Below are 27,092 nucleotides of genomic sequence, written 5' to 3'. Positions count from 1 at the left end.
GTATTTCAGCCCACCGTGTTTTTGGTAGGAAATTAACACTTAGGCAGGTTAAAGACACTGTTCAGCATCCACATCTAAGATAACTCCTCAAACAAAGTGAGACATTTCCTCTCAGACAGATGTAAGAAATGTCAAAAGTGCTGTGTAACAGGTGTAGTCGTTATGAGTCTACATTTTGCAAACACCAATCTGAATCCAGGTATTTCTCCGGAGCCAGGGCCCAGGGAACGGATTCAAATGAATTCGACACCCCTGCTCTTGTGTATCAGCCCACACAGCAGTACTGCGTGTGGGCTTCTCCCATAATTAGCAAATCCCCACATGAAAATACAAAAAAATAAAACAAATGCAGCTCTTGAAGCCTACAAATACTTTAATAATTACTTAAAACAATGTCAGTCTTACAGCGGAGGAATGAGGGGGAGTGGTAGAGGTAGAGTAGGTCACCTAATAATCAGAAGACTGGTGGTTCAATCAATGGCTGCTCCAGTCTGCATGCCAAATATCCTTTGGCAAGATACTCCATGTGTGAATGTTAGAAAGCACTTGATCATTGAAAAGGAAGCTTGTGTGAATGGGTGAATGAGGCATGTTGTATAAAGTGCTTTAAGTGCTCAGGTATAGTAGAAAAGCCCTACATAAGAACCAGTCCCATTACCAAAGCTCACAGAAGTGTGACAAAACACGCAAAATACACAAAATGACCAGCACTGCTCCTGTGTGACTCAGAACATGTTACTTAATTGCAAGATGTTTGAATTCTCTTTTAAACTACTGTAATTTACTATTAGGAAACCACATTTAAAATGTAAAACCGATTTAGGCAACATATATGCTGTCGATGTGTAGCTTTAAAGTTTTCATGCTTTAAGTTTGATCAGGTTTTCTCTTTACTGCAGCCAGTGACACCCCACCAGCCATCTCCAAACGCAGATTTGTTTGGTTTACCCCAGACCTTCCCTGTATTGCCTTGAGTGTCATCAGCTTTTTAGAAATCCTTACAGCTTAGAGATTTACTAATAGTCTACACCAGAAACGCTTTGCTGTCGTTAAAAAGCTGCTCTAGCTCTATCTACTACGGCTGGGCAATAAAACGATAAAGATAATTATGATAAAACAACTTTTTCTCCATAGAAATATGACACATTGTCAACATAAAGTTGGTAGAACTCATTCTGTCCATGTTCTGACGGACAACAAGAAAGGCAAATGACAAAGGTACTTAAATTTAATAATCGAAATTTTAATCATATACGCAATAATTTAAATATGAATGTTGCAAAAACTTATTTTTACTCAATGATCATCTCTCATATGGACTATTGTTTGACGTCCTGGTCACTTGCTTGTCCAACAACACTTAAAACTATTGAAAACATTTATAAAAGAAGTTTAAAACTACTTGACAAAAAACCGACTTCCCACCACCACTGTCATGTGTTAAAAAAACATAAATTACTGAACTTCAATAACTTAGTGAAACTTAAAAGAGTGAGTTTAATATATAAAGTCTTACACTCCCTTGCTCCACCACCACTAAAGCAGTTCATTAGGCATAAAGAAAGCTCAGACAGGACCACTCGAGCTACAATCCGAGGAGACTTGTTTATACCCCACAGACGGACAGCATTTGGGCAGAACGTCCTTTCTGTCCAGGGTGGCCATCTGTGGAACAGTCTTCCTCAACCCATTAGAGAATGCTCGACATTCAATTTGTTTAAGGCAAAGGTTAAAAACTGGTTATGGACAAATCAAGTGTGTGATCATGTATAAGTTGTATAGTTTTAATGTTTTATTTGGGAACAGAATGGTGTGTATGTGTAAGTTCGATGATGGAATTTTTATTATGAATGAATGATGAATTTTTATGAATTATTATGTCTATTTTTATGCTTAAGGACAACAGATGGAAATTAGCCCTTGGCTATAATCTGGTATGTTTACATTCATGTAGTTTTTTTTTTTTACATTTATGTTCATTAACATGCACTGTCCTAAATAAATAAATAAATAAATAAAAGACAATCATGTCATGCCAGTTAGCAGCTCTCATTTTTCAGATGACACTTTCACAGATGCACATGGAGTATAAAGACAGAGCTAAACAGCTGTCATACTCTACAATATCACATGAGCCTCACTGCCCACTTCATTGAAATACTACTGTCTTTCTTTACATTTTAATTCAGTTCAGTTCATTTTATGTTCAGTTCACATGTTTGTGCCTTCGCAATCAGCATGAGCTTATATATTTACCAGAAGTAGAAGTAGGATCAGCAGGTATAGTTTCCCTCTTCCTTTTCTGATTGTTGGGGATTTTCTCTGTATTATTGTTGGGATTTTACCTTACAATATAAAGCGCCTTGAGGCGGCTGTTGTTGTGATTTGATGATATTAATGTAACAAATCCAGATAAGTTTGTGAGACTGACATTTGAACGATGAAGAGGAGGAAAACTGTCCTGGTGAATGATAGGATATAATCTTTTTCAGATATGATCATCTACAGTGGATTTCTTTAGCTGACATGAGTCTATAGTAACAGTAATTTGTATTTTGACTCCATTAGTTACTCCAAAAAAGTAACAGTACTGTAACTTGAATATATATTGATTATGTTTTTTATCTTTAATCAGTAAATTCTTACTCACATAACATAGCCAAAAGCATGCTTACTGTACGCTGTTGTTTGATTGTAGTGTGGACACAGTTTTGTGGGGTGGAGTGGCCTGAACAGTCTGCTAACTATGTACCAAAGCTACACTTTACAACAGTTGGCTATTCATCAGACAAAAGGTCACCGAACTGCTGGAAATGCTGAGCATTCTATATGTAGGACATCTTACTAACAGCAGTTTTGTACTCCTCTCACGATCGAAGCAGGTGATAACCAGCGTTGTGCCAATTATCTAGGATTAGTAATTTTAGGCTCTCTGAACCATGATAGTGCACAAAACTCCAAAGTCAAATATCCTTGTGATATAGGCCCTTTCAAAAACAATCACTCTGAATGTGAAACAAACTTGTTAATCCTGCTTTGTAAATCCCTTTTATCGCGTTAAACTCCTAATTCTCTGTGCAGTAGCAGAAATTTTTTTTTTTTTTTTTTTGTGTCCCGTTTGGATCTTTAGCCATCAGAATTGTTGTCTTAAGGCCAAGAAAGATGCCAAGCGGATTTATTTTACCAAGTGGATCATCATGGCCTTGCCATATTGGTCCATTTGATTGACCTTTATTATAATTATGAATTTATTTTATTTTCAGTTGCTACAAACGGGACAGACATGACTGGGGATAGGACAGGAGGAAAGAATGAAAGAAAGAGAGGGAGAGAAAGAAAACCAAAGGGGAGAAGAGACGGTGAGAAGGGGGAAGAAAGAAAAAAAAACAAACCAAACACCTGGATCACCTGTATGGAGAAAAAAAAACAGAAGAGAAAGCAAACAACAAAAAGAGCAACATAATAAAAACGCACCATCACAATAAACTAGCTAGCAGTAGATAACAGTAGATACTAAATAATAAACGATATTGTGCAGCACGCAAGATAGACAGCGCACAATGTGCTTTGAGGCAGCAGCCAAGAAAGCTGTAGTCCGCGTCTGTGAACACCCGTGTGTACACCTGTGTGCAACCTGTGTGGATCAGCATGCTTGTATTCCAAAGGTTTCTCCATGTAACGATCTGCTAGGGAGTGTGGGGAGCCACTTATCACCTGCTGGTAGCGACAGCTCTGACCGGAGCTGGGTGTCCTCTGCAATTTAACGCCAGCTGATGGGCCAACACAACAGATGTTTCTATCTTTGAACTGCATACATAAACACAAATGTAAGTTTTCTTTCCTTCTTTAAATAAAACAAAATATATTTTTTCTATTATCAGAGAAAATTATGCTATGATGACAACACCACTGGAGTGCATTGGGTCTCATCGGCTGTGATGCATACTGTTCAGTAACTCTGTGTGGTGTCACATTAACTTCTTGCAGCAAGTCAGGAGCAACAAGGCCACACAGACAAAGATTTTAGTAATAATAGATCCTGAGCATCATCAGACCTGCATCCAACCTGCTTTTTTCCAGTGTATTCTCCCTGTATTAACATTACATAACCTGGAGGCCCTGCTGCTCCAAAACCACTCGCTGTTCTTTTTGGCTGCTGCTGAAGATTACACTAAGGCCTGGTGTAAGCACTGAGCATTAAGCTAGTTTTAGAATGCGAATCAACAGCACTCAGCTTATACGGTGCTGTGTTTTTCCTAATATTACATTTCAGGTTAAATATTACACAAAGATAACCAGAGTAAATAGAAAACGCAGTTTTTAAAGAAGGATTTAATATATTAAGGGAAAAAAACAGACCTACCTGCACCTTTGTGAAAAAGTGATTGTCCCCTACACTTAATAACTGGTTTCGCCACACTTGGCAACAAGAACTGCAATTAAGCATTTGCAATAACTGACAATAAATGTTTCACATCACTGTGGGGGAATTTTGGCCCACTCTTCTTAACAGAAACGTTTTCATTCAGCCACACTGGAAGGTTTTTGAGAATAAACAGTGTCTGAGGTCATGGCAAAACATCGCAATCAATTGACTGGCCCATTCCAAAACCCTCTTTCTGTTTTTCGGGTGGTGGGGGTTGTTTTGATTGTCCTGCTTTTAATATGGTTTTTTGTTTTGTTTCGGGTCATTCAGAGGTGCTGTTGCTGGTGTCTTTCCAGTCACTGTCCTGCTAAAATACATAAGCCAAGTGAGCCTGAGCTCCAGACTAGAGCAGGGCGATATGACCAAAAATATTTATCACGATATACATTTGAAAATTTGCGATAACGATATAACTGACGATATAATTGACACTAGACAAAATACTTTACAACTCCACAACTTTATTAGTGCAAAAAAAAACATCAATGTATTTTCACTTAAACAAGCAGCTGTTTTTTTATGTGCATTAAAGTTATATAAAAATTAACAGTGCAAATGCAAATTCCTCGCTGACAGTTTAACCAAAAGGCATTTCCAGTGGAAATTGGCCGACATATCCTCAGCATAACCATGTATAATATCCACAAAACTTAAAAAGAGGTTATACACACACAATACGGTAACATTATGTTGAAGCACAGTACGTATCACTCCGCGAGGCTCCTGCCTACGATAGCCGTAACGCTCCGACAATCCATCAAGCGGTGCGGCTTCGTAGCTTAGCAAAGTCGTACTGAAACATTTGACAGATTTTCGAGTGCCGTGTACATAAAATCGTTTCGAGGTCAGTAAACACAACCAGAATTCATACATAAGGCACACGGGATTATAAGGGGCCTCTGTCGACTTTCAGAAAAATCAAAGGATTGATTTTAAGTGTGCCGTATTTTCCAAAAACACGGTAATAACGACGGCCCAGCTAGCATGCTCTACCAAAAATAGTGCTTTGTTGTGTATCTGACGGACGAAAGCTAAACCAGTTCCACACCACTGAAGTTGCAGCATTTTTACAAACCTAATTCTGGTTCATCTGTTTCATTCAACGATCCGCTTTCGCCCTCCTCTTTCTCCGTATGAAATGCTATGTATTCTATTCACAAATTTAACATCCTAAATTCATGTTTTTTTCTGGGGTCAGCGGGGGAGCTGGCCCCAGGGAGGGGTCACTTGCCCCTCCCTTCCTTCCCTCCCCATCTCCAGCTGCCTCCCTCTTCCCGCTCCACCACAACCACCCACACATGCAGACCTTGGAGTAGGGGTATGTCACCAGGGTGCAGAGGAGGCTACCCCCCTCTGTCCCCTTCTGGCTGCCTCTGCCTCAATTTTATCCCACAACTTAGACATTCACATTACTCACACTCTCATTACACATACATATAGGATCTTGGGGGTGGGCACGATACACGGAATCCAAAGTACCATCAGGGTGTACACCTCACCCCTGGCGTCGTTGCCCACCTCTCAATTTTAAATACACGTAGACATTGAGGGCTAGCAGGAGGGACCATGCGCTTACCTGCTGCTCTCTGGCAGGTAGCTCCATGCCCTCCTGGGTTTTAAATGCACCTTAGAACACACATGCATCAACACTACAATGAGCGGGTGGAGGGAGGTTTGGAGTCTTCTCTCACCCCCATTCTCTGCGAGCCTGCTGGAGCGGGGGGGCTAGGAGGAGGAGTTGGCCGTCCGACTGCGGTCTGGAGTGTGGGGCCTCCCTGCTGCTGCGGAGTCGGGGCGGTCTGCCTCTCCCCACTGCAGGGAAAAGGGTAACACCACCTGGGTCTGGGTGCAGTTCCCCCCTCCAGGGGCAAGGGTACCTAGACCCGGTTCGTAGAGTACGCTTGGGGAGTGTGATCGTGTGTACAGCGTCTCTTTATGTCTGTCTCCACGTTGGTTGAGTGTGGAGTAGAGTGCATATGAGAGCATGAGGGTGGGAATGGATGTTTGTGTCTGTGTGTGCCTGTATGTCTGTGTCTATATGTCAGGTTGGGTATCAGACGCCACCTCTCTGGGGACATCTCAGGCCCTCCAAGGTTTGGAGGCCTATCTCCCCCTACCACCACTTCCCCTGCCAGTGGCGGACTCCCTCAGGTCGGTGCGTTGGTGGTTCTTTGTGTCTGGGGGTGGGCGTCCAGGGTACACACCGGCTCACTCCTTGGCGGCCGCTTATCGGGGCCTGGAGCCTGGGGCTCGCTCGGGCCACTTCGGAGGTGGGGTGCCCCCGGCCTCTCGGCCTGGGGCTCGGTCACTCAGGCACGCTGGCTGCGCGGAGCTCACGGGCAGCGCTCACTGCAACTCCCCCTGGCTTCCTAAAGAACAAACCCTACCTAGTCTATAATGCAGAGCTTCTTAATTGAATGGTGTGATTACTTATCATATCTGGACCTCCACCTGCCTGTGCTTAGTGCATGGCGCTGGTGGTGCCACTCCATGCACGTAATCCCTTGTTTATCTACTCTCTGGTCTAATGAGAAGCGTCTCTCTGACTGGGACCATGTTAGATGTGCCGTAGCATGCCACACTTTCTATAACCAACGGTTGGTTAACTCGCCTCCTTGCGGCGTTCTACCTCATCTGTCGTGCTCTGAGTGCATTTCATGAGAACTGGCTTGAAAACCAATACTAAACTGATCGTCACATCAGCGATACAAGCTGCTCTACACGGGTGCACACTGGAAGGAGGGGTGAGCCAATCACAAAACACACCCTTATTTGCAGATCTTCTAAGAATCCCTTTTAAAAATCAATCCTTACACATGCTCACAGGTGTACACACGGGTGATCACACCCACAAACTACACCCTTTTTGGCTCCTACCTCAAAGCACACTGTGTTCTGTTGATCTTATGTGCTGCACAATAATGTTTAATATTTAGTATTTACTGTCATATTCCCATATATCATTGTGATGCTGTTTATTCTATTACTCTTGTTCTCTTCTGCTTGTTTTCTTTTTTCTTTCTCAGCAGGTGATCCAGGTGATCTGATATATGCATTTTTTTTCTCTGCCCGTTCTGTTGGTTTTTGTTTTTGCCCTTCTCCCCCGTCCCTCTTCTCAGCTGTTTCTCTTTCCCTCTTTCTTTCTCCCCTTCTTTCCCCCAGTCAAGTCTGTCCCGTATTCAGTAAGTGAAAATAAAATAAACAATAAAAGGTGAATCAAATGGACCATTACGGCAAGGCTGGGATGGTCAATTTGGTAAAGTAAATCCGTTGGGCATCTTTGTTTGCCTTTAGACAACAATTCTGATGGCAAAAGAGCCAAACGGGACAGGTAAAAAAGAAAAAAAAAATTCATGGTTTTTACATTTTTATCTTTTGCACTTGGCAGGGAGTGCTGTAATGTTTTCCCTTTATGACAGGGAGTACTTCTTACAGCCATGGATAGTGGCAAGAGGACAGGACAGTTGAAAGAACTGGGGAAGGCGTGCAGTAAATGGCCTTGGTGACTGATTTGATCCTCTACATTAGTCAAAGTGTCTTTATTTGTCTCGCTTTGAAGAAATTTGCTTTGGACAGAGCAACACCACCCAGACCCACTGCACTCCACATAGTGCAGTGGGTAAATAAATAAATAAATAAAGATACACATTACTCTTTACAAATTAAAGAGTTATGTGTAATAAATTAGTTGTTTTTTTTTGAGCAACAACAGCAACACTGGTTCCAACACATTATTATTTCTTCTTGCCAGGTGCTGGCACTTGGTCAGGACCCGTATCGTAACTGAAACCTACAAAAGTCTGTGTTAGGAGTCAAAGCAGGAGACAACCAAAGCAGTTGAAGATCTGCTCGGTAACAAGTTTGTTTATTCCAGAGCTTAAACAAGTTAAATATTTATCTAAACTGCTTCCTCTTGCTGTGTGTATATATACAACCCACTCTTCTGTCTGACCCACCAAACAATTAGTAATTAGTTTCATAGCATCCAGATAGCACTACAGTGATGTTGTGCTACATTACATTGAACCAAATCACTGAAACAAACTCTTTTACAATCAAAAACACACATTAAGGCAAAAACAGACTTTCAAGCTCAACATTACATGGCCTGCTATGATGACAACACCACTGGAGTACATTGGGTCTCATCATCTGTTTCAGATGTTGACTGTCTTAATTACACTGAGCTGACCCACATACTGGAAACTGACGCTAGCAGCACGCTTGCCAAGAAGTAGTTAAGGGCAAGATTTAAATCAAAGCACTCACTACCAATTAAAAAAAAATAGTGGGATCTCATATACTTCCATAATCCCTGCGATACATCAGATAAGTGAAAACATTTCCCCCACACATAGATACATACTCATGTACAGCTGCCAAAATGCCAGCATAAAGCTCCAGTTTGTTCACCTGTGTCGCTCCTTCACATGTGTGCACCTGCTTACTCAGCAGTTATGCGTGGCTGTCGCTGCTCTGACAAGGTCGTGTCATTAGGATCACTGTAAGAATCACCTTTAACTTTTTCTTTCCCTTAGTCTTGTGATTTTACACACAAAAATTATGAATGGATAATTTAGGAAAAATACAAATATAACATTTGCAACAACGTACTCCAGTTAGATAATAATCCAGGATTCCTGAAAGATGCAGCAAACAAATCCTGCATTGTCTGCGAAACGTGCCCATCAAACGTTCACAGTAAACACATTTTGTCTGGTGGTAGAGGAGATACAGTGCCAGCTGCTTTATATGTCTCTATTTAGACATGACAGCTATTCCCTGCCCACCTTAGGTCCAGAGGGTTCTCTCACTGCTCTGCACACAGGTAGCTCTTCTCTCCATCTCTCTAAAAAGCTCACTACCTTTCATTCTTTCAATCTCTGCATATGAACGAACGGTATAATAAAGGACGACCATCTCTCCGAGCTGCCCTTGCGTTGTGTACTATATTTCAGTAATCAACACAAAGCATCTTGTGAGAGCTCTTGATTGATCCCGTCTGTGAGAAAATTGTTTCTTAAATGATTTGACTGTGATGGGAAGAAATGTTTCACATCTACAGAAGATCAAAGAGGCAAGTTGTTTGGGTAAAGACCCAACAATCAGACCAGCCACTGGGCAAAAGTGGGAAGGAAAAACTCCAGAAAGGCAGAACAGCAGTTTGCTTCACTTGAGAACTACATCTTGAATTTTACAGCTACTGATTTGTTTTTTGGATCCACGTCAAGTTCCATCAATCCATATACACCAACACTGTTGCCATGGAGCAGTGAAGGGCTGATGTGTCACGTGTCATATCTAGCATGTAGTCAGTTTGCCTGTTATATACATTTTATACAGGGCCCATGTCAAATAATGCCTCTAGAATTCACATAAGTATCAGGGTGAAGATGTGAGGCAGCACAACTGAGGTATCTTATGGCCCTATCCAATAAATGTTTAATGGGTCTAGAGAAGTCAGCGTGGAGGAAGCTGACTGTGCTGCATCAGTAGGCCACGCTGTAAAATGAGACAGGGGAGGAAGCCAGGATGGTGGGGGTGGGCAAATGTGATATGGAGTACAGGATTCAGAGAAAGTATACGGACTCACCAAGATGTATGTTAGCAGGAAGCCATTACCAAAAACCACACTGCTGCAATAAAAAGCCCCCAAATGAAAATGGGATTGGTATGAAGGATGGTTTTTAGACATGTTCCGTTCCAAATCAGCACTGATATTCAGCTTATTTTCAGAGAAACACACTATACAGTATTTGACTTCAAATGAGCCGCACTGCTCTGTCTGATAAAATGAGTAGAAGTTATCCACTCATCCATCTAACCACTTCCTCTCCCTCACAGCATACACAAGTTTGTGTCTGTAAAACTAGCAGGGGGTGTAAGGTAAAGAACCAGTGCACCATGCACACTGAGATCTCTAAGCAGATCAGGAAAAACAGTGTTAACTCAAGTGAAGGCTTTCCTCGCAAAATGCATTGATTACAAACATTAAACATTGTCAGGATCATTTAGTGGAGTGTCACAGTAACCTTATGAGGCTGAAGGATGTGACAGGTTTGCAAGAGACAACTATGTAATGTCTTGATGGCTACAGAGAAAACTGGTAATCTGCTTTGTGAAGCAGGTCTCATTTTTCTGCTCCCAAACTTTGTCTTTCAAAGTGTCTCAAAACACACTGATAACAAAACGGTTCTTTTGCCCATCAGGAGCTCCCTTATACTGTGTACATCTGCCCATCCATATACCCCACTGCAAACTCATGCAGCTGTGGACAAAGCGCTAATGACGCCTATAATCTCAGGGACATAACAGAAAAAAGAAAATGAAAGTCTGCAGACAGCAAAGTCCCCAGCAAAGTAGGAGGAAGAGAGACCAAGAACACCTCCAATGTAGGGCAGTTAATTTGATTTTACGCCGTCTTGTGATTTGATTGGCGGTTGGAAAATTCACTTTGATAGGTACGTGTACGGCCAGGGTTTTGGTATACATTTATTTCAGTCCTCCAAGCAGAAGGACACCTGAAGAAGTTCAAATCAATCCACAGCACTGCTTCATCAAAGGGAAAGACGACTTTCACCTATCAGACAAAAGCTGTCTTTCCCCTTCATCTGATGGGCTTCATCATTTCTGCTGTCAGGTACCGAAACCCCCGAATAAAGATGGTGGTAGATTGATGCTAAGGTCTTTCCACAGAAATGATTGGTGTGTCCACAGTGACAGTGACACAAGCCTCCGAGACTGCCTGAATCTTTTGGTAAAATAAACCATCTAATGAAACTGGTAAGGGTCAGAACCGGTTGTTGTAAAGAACTGGTTCTGAGTATTTCAGTTCCTACAATTGGCTGATTTTATTTCTTGTGTCTGAGGAGGAATATTGGCACAGTCTTTTTTTCTTTCTTTTCTTTTTTTTTACATTTTATTGCACAAACGTGTATCCAGAACAAAAACAACCACATTATACTCATGCTATGCTAAAACCCAGAGTGAGGTTAGCTGAGTGGATGCAGGCCAAAGCTCAGCAGCCAAACCCTGAACTTCAACAGCTAACAAACGGATGAGCAGTCAGGCTGCAGACTCTGTTTCTAACTGTTCATGTTGCTGCAGCAGAATCACTGCGGCAATCGCTTCAAAGTCTCTTTGTGCTGGTTTTCATCTTTGCTCTGTGCTGTTAGCTTTGTGTTCATACAAATATAAATATATTTAATTAATCAACTAATATTTAAGTGACAGAAAACAGGACAGTCTACTTTGTGTTGTTTTTTATTTGTTAGTCTGGATCCACAAGTCACACAAAGCTACATAACAATATAAATGACTAATGACTAACAACAATAAACAAAGAAAGTCCAAGCTTTGTAAAAATTTCAGTGGAGCCTGGTGCACGTAATAACCTGAGTTCAAGTGAAGTGGTGAACATGTTCTAAATATAGCACACAACTAAACCAATACCATGTGCCCATGTTGCTGCTACCCATGTCCACAACAGTACACGGCTTATATTTTTTAAGTTGTGTACTCGTGTTCAGAGATGGGCAGTAACGCGTTACTTGTAACGCGTTACTGTAATCTGATTACTTTTTTCAAGTAACGAGTAAAGTAAGGGATTACTATTGCAAAATCGGTAATTAGATTACCATTACTTTCCCGTAGGAACGCTGCGTTACTGCGTTACTAAAACCGTGATTTTTTTGCGAGAATGTCTCATGACAGTGACGTAAGCGAGTGCGCCGTTGGTGACAACAGCTGTGTGCAGATCAACAATGGATCACATATCGATTGTGGGAGAGAGTATGAGCGTGCAGCGTTTAAAGCGTGGAAGTACTGACCTTACTTTGAGTTTGATTCCATAAAAAGTGACAAAAACATTAGCGTCCGTTGTGAGTGGGAAGAAAACTTTTTACAACGAAAAAAACCCTAAACTTCCAACAAGCACCGAGTAGCTACGACGTAATGGGAATTTCACAGAGAAACTCGCGGATTCTTCCACTGACCGCCGCGGCACACCTGCACCAGGGTAAACCTCCGCCTACCCCACTCCTGCTTTACAGGTGAAAATAGAGCAACAGGACCGCTGAGTCTTTGACTTTATTTATTTTCTGCTGTGTTTTACTTGCATCTATTTGAAAGAGTGAGTGTAAACACAAAAAAATATTTTATTTTATGTGCTGGAATGTGCAGAAAATAGGTTTAAATGTTAAACAAATTTCTTCCAGTCAGAGAATGTTGCATATAATTAAATTTTTGCTTGATGCATAAAGTTAAAAGATTAAAACTAATAAAACAAGTTTTAAAAAGAGACTTTTCCATCTGATTACATTTTGTATGATGGATTATGTAGAAAAAGTAGAATTGGGCTGAAAGATCTATCGCTTTATCACCTCTTCAGGTTGTAAATCGTGTTTTTAAAAAGTAACTAAGTAACTAAGTAATTAATTACTTTTGAAAATAAGTAATCAGTAAAGTAACGGGATTACTTTTTGGGGGGAAGTAATCAGTAATTAGTTACTGATTACTTTTCTCAAGTAACTTAACCAACACTGCTCGTGTTTTTATCCAATGATCCCGTGCAAAAGGGTCAGTGGCAGTATATTGTGATTGCTCACTTTGTGTACCGTGACTGCAGCAGAAGAACTGTGGTAATTATTAGCAGGACAGCTTTAAGATGAGTCAGCAAGAAGACACTGGTACAGTGTATTCAGTGCACATACAGGAGAACAATGGCTTTCAGAGATGTGCTACAAAGCTGCTCCAAGTCAAAAGCTTTATCATGAACAGTATACCACGCGCAAGCTTATCTGTGATAGCCATACTTTCTTTTATTGTCACACATCTGAGGAGTACCTGTGAGGTACTTAGAAGGGAGCATGTCTGGAGTGAAACAGAGCAGTTATCATTGTGGGAGTCAAACAACATTTAGTGAGATAGTGTCTTTATTTTATGAACTACGCCGATGGACTCAAACATCCTTCTCTGCCAGCTTTCAAGCTTCTTTCAGGAGTGATATATAGTTAACATTATACAGGAAGTCAATACTAGATAAGCAAACTCTGTCATCCCCCACATAGAATTAGTGGTAAACCCAGGACACTGAGTGACGGGACACACAAATCCAAGTGCAATAGAAAAACACTTGCAGCTGAGCCTGAGAGAAAATCAGCTGTTCCTGTCCCAATTTCAGCACTATAAACGTATTCCAAGCTTATTAAAGCTACTAAAGGTGTGAAAGTCAACACTAGTGTGTGCATATGAAACATTCCCAGTTCAGTCTCCCTAAAATCATGGCAAACTTGATAACTATATTGATATCTGAGTTTCTCTGCAGGTAAATGTATATTTGGGGGATACAGGTCCTTCTTGGATGTCTTTGACAGTTCATAAAGTTTTATTCATCTAAAACCAAAGATGAATTATATTATCTTCTGCCTATTTATCCCATAGACTGTATACACTGCACGAAAATGAAGCCACATTTGTCCCAAAGTGTTTTCTGTCCTGTGTTCCACTTCTCTCATGTCTCACTGATACTGTGTCTGCACTGAATGGACAAAAATGAACTAAACTAAAATATTTTGGGTTGATTTTTATTTTTATTTGTCAGTTTATCAGGTGCTTTTCTTTGATAACTGAGCTGAAACAGAAATGTGCTGTCCTTGCACTGGAGGTTCTGCTTACATACTGCAAACCTGACAGGGATCTGAAACGATTTACAACTACACATAAAGCGCACAATCTTTTCCATCAGTTCGTGTGGCTGTGTACCCTCAGTGGACAGGTTCACTGAACCCAAATGGAGGCTGCTGGGAGCTCAGGGGGAACGACGGCAGCTGTCAGTCACTGTTCCTTGGCCCAAATAACAAACTGATTGACATCTAAAGGTTGGTGACTTTTATGAAGTGTGCCATTTGCCCCAAGCAACAAGAGTGCTACTTTCCATTAAGCTCTATGTAAATGAAAGGCTTCTGTATGTGGTGACGCCCAAAGCACAATATACTGTGCATGTCCGCCACTTTATTAGACCTGTGCACCTGATCAACTGCCCATTAACCATAAACCAATCAAATAGTAGCAGCTCAGTGCATTTACACGTGAAACAGAATGCGATTTAAAGTTAGAGTTTATAAAAATCTCACCATGAGCTGCGTTAGATTGCACTTCATCAAAAATAATTATATTGCTATACTATTTCATCAGCTTTTTTTTAAACAGTAAATTTAAAAAGCACTTGATAACAACAATAATTATAATTAATTCAAATTAATTAAGGAGTTTAAACAAACAGATCAATTTACCATTATAGAAAAATAAACATACCAAAGCTGTTAATTTAGGGAAGCTGTGATACTGGGTGGTGGCATAATACATTTTTTATGCATTACTTACATGTACAGTCTTGGTAAAAGCGAAGCTCTCAATTTACCGGTCGATCTACTTCCCTACCCTCACCTATGGCCACGAGCTGTGGGTAGTGACCGAAAGAACGAGATCGCGGGTACAAGCGGCAGAAATGAGCTTCCTCCGAAGGGTGGCTGGTCTCTCCCTTAGAGATAGGGTGAGAAGTTCGGCCATCCGGGAGGGGCTCAGAGTAGAGCCGCTGCTTCTCCACATCGAAAGGAGCCAGCTGAGGTGGTTCGGGCATCTGACAAGGATGCCTCCTGGGCGCCTCCTGGGTGAGATGTTCCGGGCATGTCCCACCGGGAGGAGGCCCCGGGGCAGACCCAGGACATGCTGGAGAGATTATATCTCTCGGCTGGCCTGGGAACGCTTTGGTGTTCCCCCGGATAAGCTGTAGGAGGTGGCTGGGGAGAGGGAGGTCTGGGCTTCTCTGCTTAGGCTGCTGCCCTCGCGACCCGGCCCCGGATAAAGCGGAAGAAGATGGATGGATGGATGGACTTACATGTACAGGCAACTCCACTGAAAAACTCCTGATGTGATTTCTTTTGCAGCATCTTATAGGTCTTTGGCATCACAGGGACCTAATAATGTGATTAGTATTTCTTACTATTGTGTTTCAGTTCAAGATGAAGAAGGAAAACCTGCTTTCATCCTAGCCAAACTAACATTTAAATAAATGCTGGATAAAGTTTACAAGGGGGTAGTCCATAGCTGTAAACCAGAGTGACAATGATCCAGCTTCAAAGAGTACGACCACATGCCTGAGAACATTAACTCGACATGAAGCTGGCAGGCAGAAAATTCATTCTAAAAATATCCACTGACAAGTGCCAACTTTAAACTGCGTCTTTTTTATGCAAGAGGATTCAAACTAAGATACATTCTCATTTTAACAGGATGCATGACCTTTAGAAAGTTGAGTGTTTAGCATCGGAGAGCCATTTTCATGCACACAGCTCAGTCTGTGCATCTTCTGACTCACACCTACATTCACATACTGGTGAATTACTATTATCAGCTATTATTGGCCTCTCTGAGACTGACACCCATATTGATATAGACCCAGTACATAATGCTGAAAAAGATGCAAGATGATGATTTATGAATTGTTCCTTTGTTGAATAATGGGCACACTGGTAAAAAATATTCAAAACAAGAGCATGCATATAAATTTTAATTTACACTGTATGCCTCATACAGTCCTCACTAACCATTTATTAGCCTTTAGCCTTGTTGCAGGAAGTATACCATGCAGGCAACTTACAGGACCTTTTCTCAAGATCCTGAAAATGACAGCAATTGGAATTTTGATGAACTGATTAAAGTCAAATAGTGGTGGCCAAACGTTTTATAAGCAAATTTATTTGCTAAGAGAATTCTGTGTTAAAAAAAAGAAAGAAAGAAAAGAAACAGTCATGTACTTTACCATACTGCTGAGTCTAGCCTTCAGAATGAATCTGGGTGCAAAGATGAAACCACACTGAGATTTGGCTCAAAGAAACTAAATGTTTGCTTCAAAGACTTTCTGAAGCTTCTGTTCCCGTTCCATGACTCCATATCTTTGCTACCATATTAAAGCTTTACACAAAAGCCTTGAAAAAGATATCATCTCAGTTTCTCACTTCAGCTATAATTGTTTGCATGTACCTTTGCGTTTCCCTTTTGTTACATTGTTAACATGCAGTACTGTGGAGGCAAACCTGACTGTGCCATGCATTGATGAGCACACTGAAGCAACAAATATTCAGGTAAAAACTGACCTAAAATGACACATGGGGCCTTATTTTGACATGTAGGTTACAGTCCTCTCAGCTGGGCTGTGCCATATCATATCCCTGCAGTAATACACATTATAGTATACATTTTTATGTGATATAAAAGTGTCATATCGTGATATCATTGCTATAGCAACGCCACGCATTTGTATTCCCTGGTGTGCATTACAACAACTCAAGCCTCGACACGTCTGAGAGTCCCGTATCAGCTTTTCCTATGATGATTTATTACTTAAAAAGGGATCCACTTCAGCAACCACCAATAACGCACAATGCTTTACAAAATATACAAGACAACTGCTGCTGCTAAATGTGGAGACAACAAGCTTTTTTCACCACTTGAGGCAAAAACACTGTTGAGTACTACCAGGCTAGCGAGGAGGAAATACATGCAGCTGATGATGCGCAACCCAAATGCAGCTCCTGCATAGTTACATGGTTAGAGCACTTTAGTTATTGTTAAAGTGTTAAGGAGTTATATTATACTTTTACTTACATTTTACAGGGAAAACACTAACTAGGATATTTGTAAACACTATTTGACTTGTGCTGTGTCATGGGATATAATGCTATGTCACTATTACTGAATGATGCTGCTGTTGGCACCTTGTTTGAGGAAATTCACACTTTCAGTTAGGAAGCATGTCATCACTGACGGTAGCTCATTGGAAAAGGATGGAAAATGCCCCTGGTTTTGATTTTGAGGCTGTGATGCCCACCGCTATGTCTCAGAACTCTCTGCATTAAGTAATTTACTAACTAGTTTGCTGGACTATTAATATAGAGTAAATTCATATTTCACCCTTTTCGATGTGACTCTAAAATTCTGTATTTAGAGTGTACATTGCATAAATGAAAGAAGCTGTTTATCATGCCAACAGAATGAGAAAAGATGCGAACAGGTGATCTATCAATTTATACTGCATGTGTAGAAATTAGGTCATTAACGTCAGTAATCGGATCAATAAGAGGTCGGATCTGAGCATTCCTAATGAAAAGCAACTCTCAGCCCACTCAGAAAACACAAGTCCTTCAATTAGAAAATGCTGAACACCCGCAGGATTTAAATTCACGCTGCAAATGAGACACGAGTCTCCCATTTCTTGGTCAGCAGCTTTATTTTTGCCAAGCAGCCACCCACTTACAGCGAGACTGCTCATTAAGTGATCATACTGTAGGGATCATCAAAAAACTGGGATACCAGGAAAGTTTGTGAGTTCAATTAATTAGGCAGCAGCGCTCTGTGCCAGCTCAGTTTTGCCCAAAATACACATGCTCTGACAACATCACTCAGTCAGTAACACAACTTAGGCCCAGATGAATCTCATTTCACTGAATCTACCATAGAGGCCTCTGTATATGCATCCTGCAAGATTTGACTGAGAACAGCTGGAGCAGACCAGATGACCCCCTATGAGCAAGAGCTTTGGAAACAGTGAGAAGGAAAAACTCCCAATTCACAGCGGTGGAAAAACGAGAAGCGAGCCAGAGATTAATAATGACTATTTATTAAATGCAGTGGTGTACTGTATAAAGACATAGCGAATGGAAAAAAAGCTGAGTGTAGAAGAAAGACTTCATGGGAAACCCCCAGCAGGTTTGGCAAACTGCGGCGTAACAAAGGTGTCACGGTTCTGGGTCGGTTCAACCCGGCATTCCAAGTTTATTATGTTTTGGTTTGCTCATGAATGATCGTTTTGTTACCTTTGTGATTGTTGGTTATTATTTGAATTCTATGTTCTGTTTATTCATGTTTATGGATTGTTCTTTGGTTGTGTCTCATGTTTAGCATTGAGTTCCATGTGTTATATTCTGTCTGTCTCTCAGTGTCGTGTCTGCGTCCTTGTGTAGTGTTTTCTTGTTTCCTGTTTTATTGTGAAGGTCTGCGTCTCATGTGAGTGTGTTCAGTTTTACCTCCCTTGTCTCGTCTCGTTAATTACTCCCTGCTGTGTCCACCACCTGTGTGTAATCTCCCTGTGTTTCTCTGTGTGTATTTAAATCGCGTCTTCTGTCATTGTAGTTGCTGGTCCGTCTGTGTATCTACCATGTCTCACTCCTGTGTTTTCCCTGCTGTCCGTCGTCATTCTCCGCTGCTCATCCTCCTTCATGTTCATGTCCTGGTTTGTGTTCACTAGTTTAGTCGTTCTCAGTCTAGATAGCCTTCTGTTCCTTTTGCCGTTTGCCCATTTTTATTTTGTGTTTAATAAACCACCCTCACACCTTTACAAGTGCCTGCGTTTGGATCCTCCTTTATTTCTTCCACACGGCTCATCTCACTCACGTGAGAGTACGGACCAGCCAGATATGGATCCAGCAGCATCCAGCCCACCCAGGGAGCTTCAGGAGGCCGTTATCGACTCTGCTTCAAGATTAATCAACCTGTGGGTAGAGCATGAAGGAGAAGCGTTTCTCTATGCTGTGGAAGCCAAGCTACAACAGCTTATTTCCGGTTACCCCTGGTTATTGGACTCACTGCACCCACTCGTACAGAATTTTGTTCTTCACGAGCTTCACCTTCACCCTCCTGCCGCTACCGCTCGCTTCAATGGAGGACGTGCCGTCCGACCCGCCGGACAAGGAGTTTCCCGGCCCGTCAGAGCCGTCTCCAAGGAGGAAGCGACGTTTGCAACGCCGGATGTCGGGACATGTAAGCAGCCGGCTGTGGTGAGTGAAAGGGACACTTTTTTTCTGCTGCGTCAGATTCTGTGATTGTGTTTTCTGGAGCTATTTTTTGTGTCTTCTGAAGATAACAATGATTTTTCCATCTCACCCATGGCCACTGCTCCAAAGACTGCCTTTGCTGAGCCCACATTCAGGGTTAATGACTGTGTTCACACTGTTGTTTCTAAGCCTGGAGTTACTGAGTCTAGCACTACGAGTTTAGGGAATGACTATGTTAGGGGAGCCTTTTCGTCTGCATCGGTTCCTTCAGGTAAAGCAATAAACTTCCCTGAAACAGTTTTTCCTGACCATATCCCCCCCATCCACACCTTCACCACAATTCAATGTGGGGTCTGTAACACAGTTAGCAGTTCAGTCAGCAGCCCAGCTGCCCTCAGTTCAGTCAGCCACTCCACCACCTGTTACACCTCCGTTACCATCGTCTTCGCTACCTGTAACTCAGTTGCCACTAGTTCAGCAGCCCACCCACTCGTTCATCCGGTCACCATCCTCACCGTCTCATTACGAGCAGGGAACACACTTCATCATTACATCTGCTGGTTCTCTTAAGCTGGTCTTCTCAGAGACAGTTGCTCCCTGTAGGGCCTCCCCAGAGGCTGGGTGTCAGTCACCAGCCAACTCTGGACCCCTAGAGGTCAAGACGCCAGCAGCTTCACCGGGGAACTCACCAGAACAGTCTCGGCTCTCAGCACCCCCTGAGAGTTCAAGTGAGTTCACCCGTCCGCCTCCGTCCTCTGCTGAGTATATTGGGGAACACTTTCAGCCCTCTGAGGACTGAATCTCACTGTTGCTGCCTAAATCAAGCCACTGTGCTGCTCAGCCCCAGCCAGTGTCCACACTGCCAGAGGTCTCCGTACCTGCTGCTTCAGTGTCTGTCTCCACTGGTGGGCCCGAGTTGCCCGTCCGGCCTCATGCCTCGTCAGCTAGTGGGTCCGAGGAGCCCACACAGCACCACGCCTCGTTAGCTGAGGGTCCTGGAGGATCCAGCCAGGACATCCTCATGTCTGCTGACAGTCTGGGGAAGTCTGTTCAGCTGTCACCTGCTGAATCATCCCCTGCGACTTCTACTCCGTCACCTGCAGCATCCACATCGCTACCTGCAGTATCCACATCGCCAAATTCCGCAGCCTCTGTGTTTTCATCCACGCCTGGTCCAGCCTCTGTGTCTTCATCCAAGCCTGGTCCATCCTCTGTGTCTTCATCCTCATCTGGCTCAGCCTCCGTGACTCCGCCTTCACCTTCATCTGGTCCTGCCTCGCCTGGTGCTGCGGTTGCAACACTGTCGTCAGAGCCAGCTCGGCTGGTTCCACCTCGCCTTCGTCGGTCGCTTTCCAGGCCTCTAAGTTGGCATCATGGCCGCCGAGGGCGGCCTCCTGAAAGAATTCGCCGCCGCTGGCTTCATGGCAGACCTCCGGACCTGCTCTGTTGCCGCCACTGCCTTCCACATGGCCGGCCTTCGGATTTGTTTTGTCGGCGCCGCCGCTGTTGCCGTGTGTACCGTCGGCCCCCAGAACTGTTTGCCCGTCGCCGCCGTTGCTGTCCGCACGGTCGGCCGCCTGAACTGTGTCCGCGCCGCTGCTGCCTTCAGGCAGCCGGTCCAGAACTGGGTCTTTGGATTTTTGAGCAGTCAGCTCCATGAGCTTTTTGATATGTGGACTCATGGTTTGACCCTGTGTAGTTTGTTTTGAATTATTCATGTAATCATGTATTGTTTTGTTGGGTAACATCACTTCTAAATATTCAAAGTATTTCCAAACAATGGAAGATGATCCTTTTTGAGGAAAAAGCTCTTCACCTTCTGCTGTCCCAGGCATTTGATTTTTTTCTTTTGTACAGTGGTACTCACAGAGACAGCCCAGAAAACTTCACACTGCAGGGTGCAGGGACAGCTGTGATTGGCACATGCAGGCACATCATCAGGCAGTGATTGAGGGAGCGCATGACTTGCTTTTGCTTTGCATTCTATTGGCGGAGCACACATTTTCATTGTTGCTCGATCATATTTAGTTGATTACGTGATGCCAAAATTGTGATCATGACCAAAATTTTCCCTAATTTAAACTTGAAGCCCTAATTTTAAGATTTGTTTACTTTTCCATGTGGTTTCCATGTGGATATACTGACTGGGACCATTAAAAAAAAAAAGCATACTATGTCCATTACTTTCTCTCACATTATCACACTCCGATGTGACGGTGACACACAACAGCAATCACTCACTCCTCCTGTTGTCCCCCTGAGTGGGTTCCAATCATTGAGACCCTTGACATGGGGGTGATGCAACAGTAGTTAACGTGCACTCATTAAGGGAGCGCTTTACACCCACTATCATGTTTGCCTCAAACAAAAAGCACGACATCGCTCGCTTACTAGCATGCATACATACAAGGAGTTTAATTCTCACTTCACAAAGAGACATTTACAGATCAGTGTAAGATGATGAAAAACTTACGTTTAGCATAGCAGAGCATAAGTGGAAGAGCATCAACTAAACAGTCATGAAATTGACCTAGCTTGCTCCTTTTTTCCCAACAGACCAACAGTTATAATAAACATCTCTACAAATGTGCATTCGATTTTAAAATCAAACTAGAAGACAGAAACATACTTCTGGTTCTACTGTTTGAAGGTTGAAGAAGATGATCAGTGTGATTGTTGGACAAGTTCCTTTCAAAGAGAGCAGGTATCTGAGCAACATGAAACTACAGTGATGAAGATTCAATTATTTATAAATATCATAATAATGATTGCCATTAACTGGAAATTACATGAAAAATGGTGGTGAGCCACAGCCAATCACTTCGCCACTCATCCATCCCTGAGGATATCATCTATTGGCAATTGCACCAATTTTCACAACTTTTTGACAAACCATTCTGGGGTTGACTATCTCTGCCCAATTCAAGGATCGAGACAAAAGACCAGAAGAAAAATGCAGGAGATGGAGAAAGATGAATAAAAAAAGTTCTACGGGTGCCTGCACAACTAGATATGTGATTAAGAGCTTTATTACTATGTTATTACTGTAGACTCCAAATCCATTACAGGTTCTGAAGAATGACAAACAGGTACCGATGCAAGGAAAAAGAGACGTCTTGGGCAGGATTGTTGTGCTATTATTACTGTGGGCTCACGCTGTATTTTTAGTGGACTTAATGAATTGACAGAGCACACAGAGGACACAAACACAGACATTTTCAACTGCTACTGACTGATCACGTTAAGATCTTCATATTCATTTAGCACTTACAGTGATACACTGTGTATAAGTGCTAATTATTGCTACCTCAGGATTCACCAACGGTACATTCATGCTAAAATAACCCGGATGCTTATTGCAAAAGCAGCTGGCTTATTTACTTAGTTTTTAAGCCAAATGTAAACTGAACCAAGTCTCTGTGTTTGTGGGTTTATTGGTTCACACTGTTTATTTTCTCAGCAGTCCAAAAGAACTGAACAGAGCACAAACACATCAGAGTTAGAACCAGTCTACACAGATCATGAAAAATGATGAAAGCATTCTTAAAAGTGGACCTATTACGCTTCTCCTTATTTTTTTTCTCATGTGTGTCCTGTTCAATTGACAGATGCTCATATTAAATATGAGCAAATAACAAAGTTTCAAATTTTAGCTCAGTGTGTAGCTGTGGCTAAAAGCTTTAGCAGTGGCACAAACTTTGTCTTTGTCTCACTTTATTGATTTGTTTTTTACTTGCGTTACTTTTTACGTTTCAAATTAATGGAAAATTACTTTCGGCAGTGGCGACACTATCAAAGTTTTTACCATGAATGCATGCATCCCTGTGGATCTTAAGCACGAGCTTCAGACTGCTCTAAACACTCTGTTTCAGAGTATGATGGGTATGATGTCATAGAAAAGGGGCATCTAGGTACCTAGGTCACACCTAGGGTCAGGGTGAGGAGTAGGATAAGGGTTGGCTGCCTCTATTTAAGGTTAAGTTTTCAAGCACTTTAAGGATGCACAACATCCTTCTTCTGTTATTTACACATAGGTCATGTCTACAGTAATGCTCCTCAAGGCTTGAAATAGCACACAGTAATCAACGTATGAGTGAAATTGAATATTAAATGAAGTGGTAAAAACTGCACAGGGAAATTCTCTTTTTACAAAGCAAACAGCCCCTACTTCCCACCTCCTATCCAGCCCTCTTGGCATGTCGTAGCATGTGTATTTATGTAGCAACTGAGTGGCATTTATCACACAGCTTATTTATAATTAGTTCACTTAGTCTGGGGGAGACAGCCTGTTAGTTGGCATATGTTCAGATCCTGGTTAAAGACACACTGCTCCCCAAGGGGATAGTAGAACGTTGACATGTGTGCATATGGTGTGTGTGTGTGTGTGTGAATGACAGCAGACAGTCGCTGCAGAGGGTGCCCTGAGCCTCCATTAACACAACCCACCATGTTGCTATCCCTCGGCTACCCGGCCGTGCTGAGAGAGACCTCTAGAAACCTGGAGGGGAGCGAGTTCATCTGAGTGCATGGAAGAGGAAGACGACAGGGCAAATGTACAGAGAGAAAGCAGGAAGAGGAGGCAACGAGAACCTGAGTCAGACAGGATAAGTGAGAGGAGGGAGAATGTTGGGAAGGGAAGGATGAAATAAGAGGAAGGAAGGCTGGACAGAAAGAGAGGGAGAATGGTTCAAGTCCAAGGTTATCACATGGCGAAAGTCGAGCCACTTGCCAGCCGCCAGCTTGGGACAGCAGCGCTCTGATGCAAGGATGCTGCCCTGCGCCGCTTCTACCAGCCGGGCCGTTTGTCTCAGTGAGTGTGCCTGTGTGCTCAAAAATGGATGCTGCAGAGCTCCGTCACAGCACAAGGATCAGATGCATAACCTGACAGACTTCCTAAGGGGGAAGTCTTTACAAAACGCGAGTCCAATCACCATCGCTCCTCCTTCTACAAGTCGCCAGCTGTCCCAGACATTGAATAGCTTGGGGAAGCCGCTTAAAAACATCGCTCTAAGTCTCCTTCCTTTGGCAGGCGATGCTTAAGTGTATCCTTTTTAGGCTGCATATTACATAACTGTTTGCAGTGGAGCTAACGGAGCCTTGTCTCACACGCCAGAATGATGTGAGCAAAAATAAACATAATAAAAAACCTGCAAGTGTCTGTTGTGTCAAAAGTCTGACACACAGTGGTGGACAGCTCGCTGACAGAATCCCTTCCTTATCATTTAATCACGCCGAAGCACATATGCTGTCCCAGTCGCCTGCATCTCTCCTCTCTCTCCAAGATCAGTGGGGGATTTTTAAGGTTAAAGCGCTATTGCAGCTTTGCTTGCCTGCCATATCCCTCCCTGTGCATGACATCATTGATGTGAGACAGACTCAGACTCCATGACACACTTTCAGACCACTGAATTATATGTGGCTAGGAAATGATGCCATATAGAATTAAAGCTCAGACAATTAATTAACTGGTTCACAGACAGCTATGTGGATACTTTTGAGCTTTGGAGAGTTGATCAGACTGAACAAACAGTAACAATGTGCTATGTGAATACTCTCAAGCTTTGGAGCGCTGATAAGGCAGAACAAACTGTAGCAATATGTCAACTTAGCTTTAAGAAAATTATAATTTTTCACTGTTTTTTGTCCTTTTTTGACCAAAAGACTGCCTCCTACACTGATGTGCTCTCTGAATATAAAGCTTGGTAACAGCTACACTACCCTCTCAGAAGAAGTCCCTCAGCGCCCCATGGAAAGGTTATGATCTTTCACCCATGACGTCAACAAGCCAAGAAATCTGAAGTCATCACAACTTGTCATTAGTGCGTGAAAAGCAGCCTGAAGAGTGACGACAACCGTGTGAATTCCCCTAAATGTCAAAGTTCTCCCTCTAGCGGACAAAGCCCGCCACAACTGAGCTTCAGCCGCTCCCCAGGAAGAGGTTAATCCATTCATAGCATTATAATGACATCTACACCAGCGCACCATACTAATCACATCTGCCTTCAGATTTCAGCAGCTGCAGACCGGCGTGGAGCTCAGTGAGACAGGCTGCTACAGCTGCGAGAGCCCGAACTCACGCGTCTCGGGAGGAATATGCCAACCCAAATAGACTGCAAAATCTGTCACTCTGGAGCCAAAAACGTCACAACTTCGGCAGTGCCATTTATCAATGATAACCACAAATTCCCGAGATACATTACGGCGGGAATAAGCATGTTTAAACCAGGTTTATCCTCCTCCTTTTTTTTTCTTTTAACGGTGGACCGGTCCCTTATCCTTTACCCACTCAGGTGATGAACACACGTATGAACTTGTTTTGACATTTTCCCATAGAGCCGACACAGTCAGAGTGAGCTAATAAGAAAAGCATAAAAAGCCGTTTCATAGTTTGAACGTGCCAAAGTGAAAACTTGAGCAAAGACACACACACTGCACTTCGACTCACCTTGAGCGGCCGTTCCTCGGGTGCTGAATACACTTGCTATCAAAGTGGCCACATACCAAATCATAGTACTATTGCCGACCAGAAATAAATCTCATCATATCTCAAAGTGCCCCTTTCGGTGAATCTCTCATCGCCGGGTGCCCCAGGACAAACTGAAGCGGGCCGGTATCCTTGTCTTCTTGTTAACCGAGCCCTGGACACTTTTCCATCGGCGCTTCCCCCTCTCTCTTCCCCTCTCCTCCGCTCTCCACTCGCATCCTGAGTTGGATCACCTGCGCCAATGGGACGAGAGCAGGCGACGCTGTGAAACCAAGCCCGAGCCTTTAGATATCCACGAGCCCGCCTCCACACCCGTTTCATTGAAGGGTGTGGGTGGGCTCCGGACGCCGATTGGTTACCTGCGCTGTCGTTTTCCGAGTTGGAGTGATGCGTTCCTGGCATGTGGTGAGGCTCGGAGGTTCTGCACCTCTGCTCGGTGGAGCACCCAGGAATAGCTGCTCGTCGCTGGCTTTTTGTGGTTTGTTTGTTTCAGTGCGAATAAACTTACATTAACAGCTGTAATGGCGTGTATCGGAGAAAATAATGTTACGTTGGTCACTTGTAATAGAGTTAGAGGCAAACCATCCGATATGGTAAGTGAAGCATCTCAATGATAAAACTGAAGGGAAAAACTTATTATACAAAACCACGTCAGACATCCGCAGACAGAAACAACCCAACAGGTGGTTACCCTTTATAATGGATGGAAACCAATCCTGTTTCTTTAAGGCGTTTACTGCTCTTTGACTGTATTATGCGTGACTCTGAATTTTTGCAAGTCGAAGGAATCGGTGCTTATGAACAAAACGATGACTTCCTGATTTTAGCTTTTTAAAGGTAATTAATTACATCTTCCCATTTTTCTTGGACAGCATGAATGCAGCAGTGGAGGGAGCGTTTCAAGGTGGGTTGGCGTGTGGAGCTGTTCCGGAGCTGCAGTATCATGCTGCGCAATAAGACGAGAGGAATCCACCACCCTGTGTGTGTGTGTGTGTGTGTGTGTGTGTGTGTGTGTGTGTGTGTGTGTGTGTGTGTGTGTGTGTGTTGGGGGGGACATCATCACGTGACTCACACCCGTGCATTCATATCCCTTCTGAAATATGAGTTCACTGTTTAAATGACGTGCTGGTGGTCTGCCAAGTCACCAAGACTGCCATTAAAGAATCCTGACTAATTTCCAAGACTTCTGAATTCAGCATGATTCACACTTTTTCATATAACGATTCCGTCAATGGCAGTTTTAAATTCAACTGACTCAGCCTGCCTTGCTCACAAGCCATACATCATGCCTCATAGCTAATTCTACCTCAAGGTCTGCAAGGACCCCCACACCTCCTTGAGGAGGAGGTTT

At 42.9% G+C, this 27,092-nt stretch overlaps 1 protein-coding gene across 1 annotated transcript in view; it reads right to left on the bottom strand.

The window, feature by feature from the left end:
* Nucleotides 1-26,010, bottom strand: part of LOC121811822 (protein turtle homolog B-like) — a 139,514-nt gene extending 113,504 nt beyond the window's left edge. Inside the window, exon 1 of the mRNA XM_042214338.1 lies at nucleotides 25,703-26,010. Coding sequence (XP_042070272.1) covers nucleotides 25,703-25,766 — 64 coding nt within the window. The 5' untranslated portion in view covers nucleotides 25,767-26,010. The remainder of the gene's footprint in view (nucleotides 1-25,702) is intronic.
* Between the last annotated feature and the right edge of the window lie 1,082 nt (nucleotides 26,011-27,092).

The sequence above is a fragment of the Haplochromis burtoni genome, unplaced genomic scaffold (assembly GCF_018398535.1).
Source record: "Haplochromis burtoni strain Fernald_Lab_line unplaced genomic scaffold, NCSU_Asbu1 Contig_550, whole genome shotgun sequence".
NCBI lineage: Eukaryota > Metazoa > Chordata > Actinopteri > Cichliformes > Cichlidae > Haplochromis > Haplochromis burtoni.
Note: the sequence above shows the minus strand (reverse complement) of the source record. Positions and strands in the feature narration are given on the sequence as shown.